The sequence below is a fragment of the Leopardus geoffroyi genome, chromosome A3, assembly GCF_018350155.1.
Source record: "Leopardus geoffroyi isolate Oge1 chromosome A3, O.geoffroyi_Oge1_pat1.0, whole genome shotgun sequence".
Taxonomy (NCBI): Eukaryota; Metazoa; Chordata; class Mammalia; order Carnivora; family Felidae; genus Leopardus; species Leopardus geoffroyi.
The window spans coordinates 105198225-105210544 of record NC_059336.1 but is presented as its reverse complement, the minus strand read 5'-3'; the positions used below and the strand labels follow the sequence as shown (position 1 = coordinate 105210544).

Here is a 12320-nt window from a genome sequence, read left to right as displayed (position 1 = left end):
GAGCCAGAGAGAGACAGAGCACAAGCGGGGATGGGGCAGAGAGAGAGGGAGACAAAGAATCCGAAGCAAGCTCCAGGCTCTGAGCTGTCAGCACAGAGCCCGATGCAGGGCTGGAACTCACTGACCTTGAGATCGTGACCTGAGCCAAAGTCAGATGCTTAACCGACTGAGCCACCCAGGCTCAGGGTGATTTTATATTAATGTTTTTTTTTTTTTTTAACTTTTCTGTATTTTCCAAATTTTTCACAATTTTTTTTTTGTGTTTATGAGTTTTTAAAATGATACTAAGAAACATCATACAAATCTTTTTGATGAGGGTCAACTTGAGCCACTAGTGTTTCAAGGGGCAAATTTTTGGAAATACTGGCACAAATCATGCCTAGAAGGTACTCCCCAAATCTGTAACACTTATCTCTGAGTAGTGTGGGATGAGGGTAGCTTCTTTTCCTATTCCTCCTATAGAATATGCATGTTTACAATGAGGATGTGTCATTTTTACAAAAAGACAAAACTTTAAAAATGAATTTTTGGGGAAACGTGCACGTTTTGCTACTTAAAAGCAAAGGACAGGGGTACCTGGGTGGCTCAGTCGGTAGAGCATACGACTCTTGGTTTCAGCTCAGGTTATGATCTCACGGTAGTGGGTTTGAGCCCCATATTAGGCTCTGTGCTGACAGCATGGAGCCTGCTTGGGATTCTCTCTCTCCCTCTTTGCCCCTTCCCTGCTTGCACTCTGCTCGCGCGCTCTCTCTCAAAATGAATCAATAAACATTAAAAAAAAGAGTAAAGGACACTTGACTTTTTCTGTAAATGGCCATCTAGATAGTAAATGTTTTAGTGTTTACCAGCCAAGAGGCAGAATCATGGATGTTATGTAGGCGTTTACATAACAAGAGAGAAAATACATTTCCACAAAATTCTATTGACAAAACTCAAAGTACAATAATAATTATTAAGTGCATTTTTTTTTTTTTGTAATATGGGGCTACTAATGAAAAGAATGGAATTCCTTTATTTTTTGGAAATAACATGTCACTTAATTAGGGCTCAAAGTGTATGTTTCCTATCATCCACATTGATTGCAAATATTCATCTGTTAATGCTGATATGTAATGAGATATTACGCCTCTTTGAAAATGTTTTTCAATAGTTACTAACAAAAATTGATATATTAATCCACAACATATTAAATATTAATTTGAACATATTCATATTATGAATTAATATAAATGTATTCATATTAAATTGAAAGCATTCTTATATTAGATTCTTACTTGCCTTTTTAGTATGTCATTACACTACAGATTAATCAATTCTTTTTCTTAAATGTTTATTTATTTTGAGAGAGAGAGAGAGAGCATGAGTTGGGTAGGGAAGAGAGAAAGAGGGAAGGAGGGAGAGTGAGAATCCCAAGCAGTCTCCACACTGTTAGTGCAAAGCTGGATCCGGGGCTCAGTCTCATGAACTTTGAGATCATGACCTGAGCCAAGATCAAGAATCGGACACTTAACCACTGAGCCACCCAGGCACCCCCCAGTTAATCACTTCTTTAAAAAAATTTTTTTTAATGTTTACTTATTTTTGAGAGAGAGAGACAGTGTGTGAGTGGGTGAAGAGCAGAGAGAGAGGGAGACACAGAATCTGAAGCAGGCTCCAGGCTCTGAGCTGTCAGCACAGAGCTGGAGGCGGGGTTGAACTCACGAATGGCAAGATCATGACCTGAGCTGAAGTTGGAAGCTTAACCAACTAAGCCACCCAGGTGCCCCCCAGATTAATGACTTCTAATTGAAGATTGTGTGGAAGATCCTCAATTGCAAAGTTAAATGGATTTTGAAATATAGAAGTATTCTTTCCACTTGCACTGATGTCTGACTAACTCTGCTGGAACTGTAGTTTGAGCTCAGAAAATATATCTGCTACAAATTTAAGTAGGAATGGACATCTTGCTTCTTGTTTAATCTTTTGACAGTGCTGGAAGTGTAAAAAGCAGCTTGGTATTACTTGTGACTGTTTGTTAAAATGATTTGGTCCGAGAATAAATTTCATATGTAAATGCCATTTTGACTTGTAAATTTGTGTTGACTTCATTAAGAAACAGTCTCAAACCTACAACAAAAAGCTGATTTCCAAAGTCGTTCAGTGTTTGATAAGACTAGCTGAGGGCAGTTCTTGTTTAGAAAAAAATGTGTTTTACATTTTTTTAAGTTTATTTTGAGAGAGAGAGAGAGAGAGAAAAAAAAAAAAAAAAACATGAGCAGGGGAGGGGCAGAGAGAGAGGGAGAAAGAGAATCCTAAGCAGGCTCTGCACTGTCAGCGGGGAGCCTGATGCAGGGCTTGAACCCACCAACTGTGAGATCATGACCCGAGCCAAAGTCGGATGCTTAAGCCGACTGAGCCACCCAGGTGCCCCTTGTTTAGAAAAATTTTAATCTCATCCCCAAGCTCGAAAAGATTGTAAACTGATAATGATGGTAGGGCAAGTCAAGATACCCAGTATCTATTTCTTAAAAAAATTTTTTTTTCAACGTTTATTTATTTTTGGGACAGAGAGAGACAGAGCATGAACGGGGGAGGGGCAGAGAGAGAGGGAGACACAGAATCGGAAACAGGCTCCAGGCTCTGAGCCATCAGCCCAGAGCCTGACACGGGGCTCGAACTCCTGGACCGCGAGATCGTGACCTGGCTGAAGTCGGACGCTTAACCGACTGCGCCACCCAGGCGCCCCACTCAGTATCTATTTCTGATGGAACTTCCCAGAACTGACGATTTTTAAGTTCATGAGAATGAACAAAGTTTACCATTGACACTAGTGGTTCACAAATACATGACAGATTCAAATATTTTCCACAAAGTACCTGCCAATGAATAATATGACGAATAACCATAGGCTTCAAACACCTGACATTTTCGCAAGCTTTGTAAATTTGCCTATCTAAGCCTTTTTCTGTTCTGTGTTTTTTATTACCATCGGTTGTAACATATATTAACAGATTCCACGTCAGGTTGTACTGAATTAGTGTTTTCTCAGGTTTGAAATATTCTTGGGGCACCTGGGTGGCTCAGTTGGTTAAGCGTCCAACTTCAGCTCAGGTCATGATCTCACAGTTCATGAGTTTGAGCCCTGCATTGGGCTCTGTGCTGACAGCTCAGAGCCTGGAGCCTGCTTCAGATCCTGTGTCTCCCTCTTTCTCCATTCCTCCCCCAGTCGCACTCTGTCTCTCCTCTCTCTCTCTCTCAAAAATAAATAGAGATTAAAAAAATTTTTTTAAATAAATATTCCTGCCTGTAGTTGTCCCATGCAGACTATTCATAAAGTCTAATTCTTCAGTAATTGCAAACTCTGCATTGGCTTCCTGAATAAACAGCAGCAACTCAGGCGCCTGGGTGCCTCAGCTGTTGAGCATCTGACTTCTGTTCAAGTCATGATATCATGGTTTGTGAGTTCAAGCCCCGCATCTGGTGAACACGAGTCCGCCTTCAGGTAAAACATGAGCCCCGTTTCAGCTAAGCCCATCTTGGGACTGCCCCTGCTGGGATTCTCTCTCTCTCTCTCAAAAACCAACAAACAACAACAACAACAAAAAACAGCAATAACTGAGCAGTATTAGTAACATTTGCCGATTCATCAAGCCAAAGAAAAATCACTCAGAATCATGTGACCTGTTTTTCAATTGATTTCTTTTTTTTTTAAGTAGGCTTCATGCCCAGCACCAAAAATCACTCAGAATCATGTGACCTGTTTTTTAAATTGATTTCTTTTTTTTTTTTTTTTTAAAGTAGGCTTCATGCCCAGCACAGAGCCCAACACGGGGCTCAAACTCATGACCCTGGGATCAAGACCTGAGCTGAGATCACGAGTTGGACGCTTAACTGACTGAACCACCCAGGAGCCCCTATATTGATTATTGATGTTTCTACCCACATTCTCAATTCTTTGAGCAACTCTTCTCACCAAAACACTAATAGTCTTTATTTTTACTTTTGTTTATTTAAGTTATCCCTGCACCCAATGTGGGGCTCGAACTCATGACCCTGAGATCAAGAGTCACATACTTCTCCAACTGAGCCAGCCAGGTGCCCCCAAAAACACTAATAGTCTCAAACACATTTTAGGTTTTGCAGGCCAAGAGGCAGAATCGTACATAGGTTATGAAGGTACTTACGTTCTAGGTCTTATTTTCCAATGATAAAAATAAAACTATTTGGGGGGGAAACTACCATGTTTCCTTCCTTGACAAGGGTCAATCCCACCACAGTGGAATTCAATTGTTAAAATGAGTGGCCACTGCCAGTTTCCTCATGTCATTTGTGTACAATCACCAATTAGCATCAATGCCAAGGTGTCCAAGTGACTCGATTTTCTTTTAATCCCACTAAGCCAGCAATCACTTCACATTATGCTGAAGAAGAAAAATCACCAAAAACAGGCCAAGAAATGTTCACTGCTAGAGGGCTTCTTGCTGCTTTAAGTGTGATATTTACATGGATGACTATTTCTCCAGCTTGGAGTTTATCTGCTATAGCAACCAACTTCATGAGCACGAACGAGCAAATGTCTTCTGACATGACAATCACTTTTGAAACAAACCCTTATTTGATCATGACACATTTTTAAACATGTGGCTTTAAACACCATTGTTTCGCACACCCTGAAATGTATTTTTTTTTCATCCCAACGTTGTCATAAAAAAATAATAGAAAATTTCATTGTCACTGCCTGATAGCACTAATGCTTACTGGTAGTAGCCCTCAAGTTCATAAAAATTAACTTTGGAACTTCTGGTCAGCCAGAAGACAGTCTTTCCTCCTCCACAGGAAAATAAGTGTTTTTGGAAGCACTGTCCAAGTTGTTTGGGGCCACCTCTACATTGCCACTGGATAAGGAGGCCTGAAACTTGACTGTCTTCCGGAAGAAGGACTTTGGTTAATAAGCATGGAAAGATATCACTTCCTTTTCTCCTTGGTTAGCTGACGCAGGACAGGAAGGCTGGGGGTTCTTCAGCCTCTCTGGGAAATCCCTTCTGTTGGGATATCTTAGTGTATTATAAATCTTGTCCAGTTTCCACACTTCATGAAGTTTTCCTTTTTACGCCATCTCATCAACAGAGCTACCTCGGAGGTTTAAGATTCTTACTCCTACGTAGTGAGTGACAAGTAAGGCCTCAAGCCAGGTCTTTGCGTTCTGTCTGGTCCTTTAATGACAACCACCTCCATAGGAGAAAGGAGGTGGGGAAAGACACCTGAGCCTGGGCGTGGGCTGGGGGTGAGAGGCACCTTATGGACCTTGTCGACACACCTCAGCTCCTGTGCCGTTTTGCGCAGGACGAACCCGAAGAGGGAATGACGCGCACTGTCCCCCCCACCCGTCAATTCCTAGTCATGCCACGATCCTCTTCGCTGTACATGTACGGTGCGTTCCAAATTCCCAGTAAGTATATCCTCGGCGAACCGAGCTGCGTGAAGCCGGCAACCGGCACTGCAGTTGCCCGTGGCACCACCCCCGGGGACGTGCGCGCCCCTCGGCTGTGAGTCCGAGACCGCAACCCCTCCGCTCTGCACACGACCCCGCGGGAGTCGGGGCGGCGGACGGAAGGCGCGCGTACGCGATCAGGGCCACCGGGGCCCCAGGGCGGCGCTCCCGCTGCGCGCTGGGCGGTGGGGTTGGGGTAGGAGGAGCTTGGGAGGGGCGGAGCCTGGACGGCGGGATCCGCGGTGCGGGGCCGGCGCCCACGGAGCGGCGCCCGGCGCGGTGGGGTCTCCCAGGCGGGCCGCGCACTGGCAATCGGGCCCTCGGACAAGATGGTGCGTTCCCCGGGAGAGGAGAGAGGGGCTACTCCCCCGGGCGGCCCCGGCGAGGCACACGGAGCTCCCACCCCGCCGGGAAAAAGGCGGGGGCGGTCAGGCCGCACTGTCTCTTTAAGACCGTGTTCCCGCTAACACCGACGGTGAGTAACCTGGCCCCAAGTCCTGGGAGAAACCCCCAGAAGGGTAGGCGGATGGGAATAGAGATCTCTGGGCGTGGAATTTGGGGAAGTTATGAATGGGAGGGGGCACCCTGCTTTGAACCACAGCCCAGCCCCGTACCTTGTAAATTTTAACAGAGCTCCTGGAGCGGGCAGTGAGACTAAGCAAGGCCAAGTTCCAAAGGGAGGAGAGTCCCTCCACCTGGCTTCAGCGCCCACACGGCATAGTCCTTCGTAATCTCGTAATCTCGGTAAGCCCAGTAATTTGTGGGGGTGAATGCAAGAAGCTTCCGGCCTCGTGGTGGGTGGGGAGGCAGAGGATCCGATGACTGCTGACTGTCAAGTGGCTTTGGGCAGCTGGTTCTTCATGAACTTTCCTGGGCTGAGAGGTGGAGCCTTCCCTGCCTCTGCGTCTGGCCCATCGAAGAAGGGGCATACAGCATAATAAACCTTAGGACCTCAGAGAGAGAGCACAGCAGGAATCAGTGGAGAGGAGGATGGCAGGACTGTGCCTCCCTGGTGCCCACTGGCAGTTGCCCCACTGGGCACGAGGGAGGAGAGACTGAGTGGTCTGATGACACAGGGTGAGCAGAATGAGGATTGTGAAGTCACAGAAGTGGGATGCTACAGCTGGGGGCCTGGGGTTGGCTGCCTGGCAAGAGGAAAGGTGTTGCCCAGGAAGATCAGTACTTTCTGCCAGTGGAAGGCCCTCTGGGATCAGCAGGGCACGGTGCCTTCCTGGTGCCCACGGTGGACTGATGAGTCGGGTGAGGCCACCCTACCACAAGGGTCCCCCTCCCTATTCTACACAGGAATGAAAACAGTCCTGTGTCCATACTCTGGAAGCCTAAATACCACCCACACCATGTGGAAGGAAAGCAGAAAGACTGAGTGGCACATCTTGCTGACCCCATTTCTCCCAGACCACCTCCTGGGCAGACCCTTGCTCTGTCCATGCCCAGCTCTGTGAGCTTTCTGTTTGTCCTGAGTACCTTCCAGGATTTGGGGTTCCAGGGCTCTGGGGAGTACGCACTGGAGAGCAGATGAATCCCGAAGATCACCACTGACTCCCACCCTCCTAACTTCTCCAGATGCAGAGGCCTCCATGGCTGTGATAAGCCTTCTGTTCCTGGCAGTGATGTATGTTGTTCACCACCCCTTGATGGTCAGCGACCGGATGGACCTGGACACACTAGCCAGAAGTCGGCAGCTGGAGAAGCGGATGAGCGAGGAGATGCGCCAGTTGGAGCTAGAGTTTGAAGAGAGAAAGCGGGCAGCTGAGCAGAAGCAGAAGGCAGAGAACTTCTGGAGAGGAGACACATCCAGTGACCAGTTAGTGTTGGGGAAGCAAGACATGGGGTGGCCATTCCGGGCTGATGGCCAGGAGGGGCCCCTGGGCTGGCTTCTGGGAAACCTGTGGAATGCTGGCCTCTTCTGCCTTTTTCTCGTCTTTGAGCTCCTGCGACAGAACATGCAGCATGAGCCGGCCTTTGATTCCAGCAGCGATGAGGAGGAGGAGGAAGTCCGTGTTGTGCCCGTCACCTCCTATAACTGGCTTACTGACTTCCCCTCGAGGGAGGCCCTGGAATCCTTTTACAAACACTACGTCCAGAATGTCACCCGTGATCTGTCCTGCACCTGCGAATTCGTAGAGAGCTTTGTGGATGACCTCATTGAGGCCTGTCGGGTGCTCAGCCGCCGGGAGGCTCACCCACAGCTGGAGGACTGCCTGGGCATCGGGGCTGCCTTTGAGAAATGGGGAACCCTTCACAAGACTCAGAAATTTGATATCCTGGTGCCCATTATCCCTCCGCAGGGCACTATGTTTGTGCTGGAGATGAGGGATCCGACCCTAGGCCGCCGCTGTGGCTCTGTGCTGGTGGAGTCGGAATGTGTGTGCAAGCGTGAGAAGATTCTGGGGGATGTGCTGTGCCTGGTGCACCACCACAGGGATCACTCGGCTCTCCTAAGCAAGTGTAGCAGCACCATCAAGGTGGCTCTCTGCACTGGCTCCCACCTGGACGTGTGCAAGACAGTACAGTGGTTCCGGAACATGGTGGGCAATGCCTGGGCCCTTGTGGCCCACAAGTATGACTTTAAGCTCAGCCTCCCACCGTCTACCACCTCCTGCAAGCTCAGGCTGGACTACCGCTCAGGCCGCTTTCTCTCGATCCACTTGATTCTGGGGGTGCAACGGGAAGACACGTTGGTCTACTTGGTGAGTCAGGCTCCTGACCAGGAACAGCTCACCAGTGTGGACTGGCCTGAGTCCTTTGCAGCCTGTGAACACTTGTTCCTGAAGCTGGTAGGGCGTTTTGTTCCGGAGAACACCTGCCACCTCAAGTGCCTCCAGATCATTTTAAGTCTCCGGGACCTTCAGAGCTTACCCCAGGGAGCATCTCGTCCTATCCTCACCTCTTACCACTTCAAAACGGCCCTCATGCACCTGTTGCTGCGGCTGCCCCTAACAGACTGGCAGCACAGCATGCTCTCCCAGCGGCTCCAGGACATCCTCTGGTTCTTGGGCCGTGGCCTCCAGCAACGGTCCCTCCATCATTTCCTCATTGGTAACACCTTCCTGCCCCTGACCATCCCGATCCCTAAGACATTTCGGAATGCCGAGCCTGTCAATCTCTTCCAACACCTGGTGCTAAACCCCATGGCACACTCACAGGCAGTGGAAGAATTCCACAACCTTCTGACCCAAGTGAAAACGCTGCCCTGTGCCCCATTGGCTGGGGCACATTAATGTAAAGGCCATTAAAAAAGGGGAGAAGGTATTTCTGATTCCTCAGGCTGCCAAAGAGTTTATGTTTCAGGACACGTCAGTGGTATGTGTGATGTTTACCTTGCCAGTGGGGGGGCTATGATAGATGAAGACACTTTACGGGGTACCCGAAGTGCTCATAAGGATGGGGTCCAACCTGTAGGGTCTGATCTACAGTGTGTCTTCTGAGGTTTTCTTCTCCTGCCTTTTAGCATGACCCAAAGAGGGCCCAGGGAAGCGGGTGTTCTAGGAGGATCTTGCAGCTAGAGTTGAAATCCAGAGGCGGCCTGTGAAGTTGTGTTTTGTATCAACACTGGAAGTGAAAGAGAACCAGAGAATACCTCCGTCGCAGCTTATTCCTTTTTGTGAATGACTCCCAGCAACATTCCTTGCAACCTGGTTTCCTGGTTGAACTGTTAGTTTAATTCACATCCAAGCTGACAGCGCATCATTTTATCCTAAATACCTGTGAAGGCAATTGCTCGTATGTTAGGATCTAATTTTTCAGACCTTCTCTATTTGAAGATATAACCAAGATGTTTGTTTTCCTTTTTCTTAATTTAGCCCTATTTTCATATAATATATGAAGTAGAATATAATACAGCTGTTTTTATGAATCTGAAAGAAAACTCCCACTACTAGCCAAAGAATTCATTAGCACTGATTCACAAATATTAAGTCAATGGTGATCTATTTCATAATTGTGTAAATCTAGTAAATTTAGTGTATTTACTAAAATTAATGACATAGCCAGCATCTAACAAGCTTCTCAAGCCTGGAACCAATGTTATAAAACCCTTACAGAGGACAGTCTTTTTTTTTGGCGGGGTGGGGGGCGGGTGGCTCTGAGATGAACAATTAGTGTTTCTAAAGGGAGCCATTTGTTTTGTCAAATGAAAAGGTTTAACCCCCATGTGTAGCCGTGCTTTTTCTCAGTCTGTTAATGCCTTTGTATTCTCTTTTCAACGATGACAAAGGGAGTTTTTTGAACTATGTTTGCGGTTTTGCAAAGCAGGATCATCACAATCCAGGCCCGTTGCCAGGGTCGGACAGGAAGGGACTGTGGAGCAGTCCAGCTCCAACAAAGTCGTGATTCTGAAGATACGATTGGTGGATTTTTCCCTTCTTTCAAAAACCTGGGCATCCTGATGAGGAGCCTTAAGAAAAGTGACTGTAGTTGTGGGTGTGGTTGTTTTGGAAATAACAATGCTGTTCCTTCCCTGCATGCCAGGAAGATCTGGGGAGGAGAACCTGGCCACACATTTAACTTGATCACAGGGGGGTTTAGATGCTGGCCTTGTGGGCTTTTGCTGTTTCCACACCCCTCCCATGGCAAAATTAAATTACAAATTTATGTCCCAGAAGCTGATGCGAGTCAATATTTGAGGCTCCTACCACACATTAATGGCTGTGCTCCCATGTTATCTGCTGACACCTGCCAGGTACTGCTTTCAAGCTAAGATGCAGTGATGGTTGGTTCCATGCTCGTTGGGATTTTGATGTTTTAGAAACATCCGTATTCTTTTTGTTTAGAAAACAATGTGTTGATGTTTTAGTTCTGAATCAATAAAGGAAGTTATTTTGTGTGTCAGTTGGAATCTACATAACACACACAGAAGACCAGTATTCTCACATGCCTGTTCCCAAGATGTTCATGTTCTCCTGATAGCTTCATCCAGTACATCCTGCTGTTTCTCAATGCACCTTGAACCAGTCTGCCCTGAGGTTTCCCAGTGGCATGGCCAGTAGCCAGGAAAGAATAATTCAGAATGTTATTCATTTTCATGGTGCCCAAACCAAAATATCAGCCAATTTAAAAGACTACAAACAACATGCAGAAGCTGTAGGAGGCACAAATCTGTCAAGTTGAAAGGTAGTATGATGTTCTAGAGCTCTGTGGTTTCCAGTCTAGTACGAGGTAAGAAAACAGGAGCGAACAGAAGACAACAAAGGGAACAGTCAGCGAAGCTTGGGTGGGGCAGAGGGTGTTAAGAACGAGTATAGAAAAAACAAGTAATAATGGAAAGAACAGAGCTGTTGTGCTCTGGGAATACTCTTACAATGAAAGGGGAAACTTCTCTAGATAATTTAGGAAGCTGAGCTTTATTCTAAAACAATTCCTGGCCAGCACCCAGGATACAACAGGAGTTCTAGTAATGGTTATACTTAATGTTCATTGAGCATTGCCAATGGTCCAGGCACTGTTCTTAATGCTAAGTTACCTCTAAGTGAGGTAACTCATTTAGTCCTCACACTATAACGCCATGAAGTGAGGGCTTTATCCCTTCCGTTTTACCTATGAGGAAACTGAGGCACAGAAATGGTACACACTGGGGCGCCTGGGTGGCTCAGTCGGTTAAGCGTCTGACTCTTGGTTTCGGTTCAGATCATGATCTCACAGTTCCTGGGTTTGAACCCTGCGTTGGGCTCTGTGCTGAGAGTGGGGAGCTTGCTTGGGATTCACTCTCTGTCCCTCCCCAACTCGCGCTCTGTCTCTCTCAAAATAAATTTAAAAAAGAAAAAGAAATGGTACACAACTTCCCCAAGGTCACATAGCTAGTAAAAGGCAGAGCCCAGAGGAAAGTGCATGTCCTAGCAACCTTCCAGCATGGTCTTGGGAATATCAAGATGTAGGAGTTAACATGCTTTGAAAAGCTAAAAGCACTACGTTAAGATAAAGGGTGGTATGTTCTTTAGAAATTCTAGAAGACAGAAATTGTTGGTCCTTAGCCCAGTCTTTAGGTCAGGAGTTTCGTATCACATACAAAAATTAAAGGCATTTGCTCAGAGGCCAAAATGAACGTAAAGCCATTTGCACTACATGCCTGTTGAGCCCCAGTGACTTGTTTATATCATGAACTACATTATGATACAAGCCAGCTGCAGGATGGAAGGTCAGGGCAAATTTGAAGCCGAAAGATTGTTCAGGTCGCCAACCGATAACAGTATCGTTCCTCACCTAAAGGTTTTTGCCATTCATTTCGGGGAAGTAGATCTTGGTAAGGAGTGAAATGGGGAAGGGGAATGGCCCCAGTACTGCTTTTCTGGCAGACCAGGAGTGGGGGCGGGAGGCACTACTTGGGGTGTGTGCAGAGCAATTGAGTTTTGCATACCACTCAAACCACTGATAAATCATTCAATCTTTTGGCACCCTCCACCCAACTAACCCCTCGAGAAACAAAGACGGCATTCAGATCTGGAGGTGAATGACCCGCCTGCAGGGGGTGGAGCTGGCTCTCCCTCCCAGCACAGGGAGCCCCAAGCAGTCCAGTGAAGGGGTATTATCTTCAATGTTTTATAAACAGAGAACAAAATGAGGCCCAGAGAGGTTCACATGCCCAACCGAGGATTTAAGCTTGTCTTCCAACTTCACACATTCAATACATATTCAAGCACTTGCTGTGTCCGGGGCTAGCACCGGGCCCTGGGAAAACAATGGCTTCATCCTCATGGAACTGACAACGTGTGGAGGAGATAGACGTGAAATAGTCACACCAGCGGATGTGAAATTTCAACGGTGACAAGTTCCACTAAAACTTCCAGTAAGGACACTTGAGCGTATCAAGGAAGGCTTCCCTGAGGAAGTGATG

At 46.9% G+C, this 12320-nt stretch overlaps 1 protein-coding gene across 5 annotated transcripts; it reads left to right on the top strand.

Annotated features, from left to right (window-relative positions):
- Nucleotides 1-5440: 5440 nt before the first annotated feature.
- Nucleotides 5441-10321, top strand: ITPRIPL1 (ITPRIP like 1). 5 transcript variants are annotated; one of them, XM_045446998.1, is made up of 3 exons: nt 5441-5945; nt 6102-6214; nt 7055-10321. In XM_045446998.1, exon 3 carries the CDS (start codon nt 7069-7071, stop codon nt 8710-8712), a length of 1644 nt encoding a protein of 547 aa, XP_045302954.1. In that variant the 5' UTR covers nt 5441-5945; nt 6102-6214; nt 7055-7068; the 3' UTR covers nt 8713-10321. The 5 variants fall into 5 exon arrangements, with proteins under 5 accessions (XP_045302954.1, XP_045302955.1, XP_045302956.1 ...); XM_045446999.1 differs by having other exon boundaries at nt 6776-10321; XM_045447000.1 differs by lacking the exon at nt 6102-6214.
- Nucleotides 10322-12320: the final 1999 nt, after the last annotated feature.

What these genes read in the sequence shown, in the direction of transcription:
- ITPRIPL1 (XM_045446997.1), top strand. Translation starts at nt 6,538, where the DNA reads ATGACACAGGGTGAGCAGAATGAGGATTGTGAAGTCACAGAAGTGGGA. An exon ending in ACGGTGGACTGATGAGTCGG is followed by an intron (nt 6,731 to 7,054) that starts GTGAGGCCACCC and finishes TAACTTCTCCAG; the next exon opens with ATGCAGAGGCCTCCATGGCT.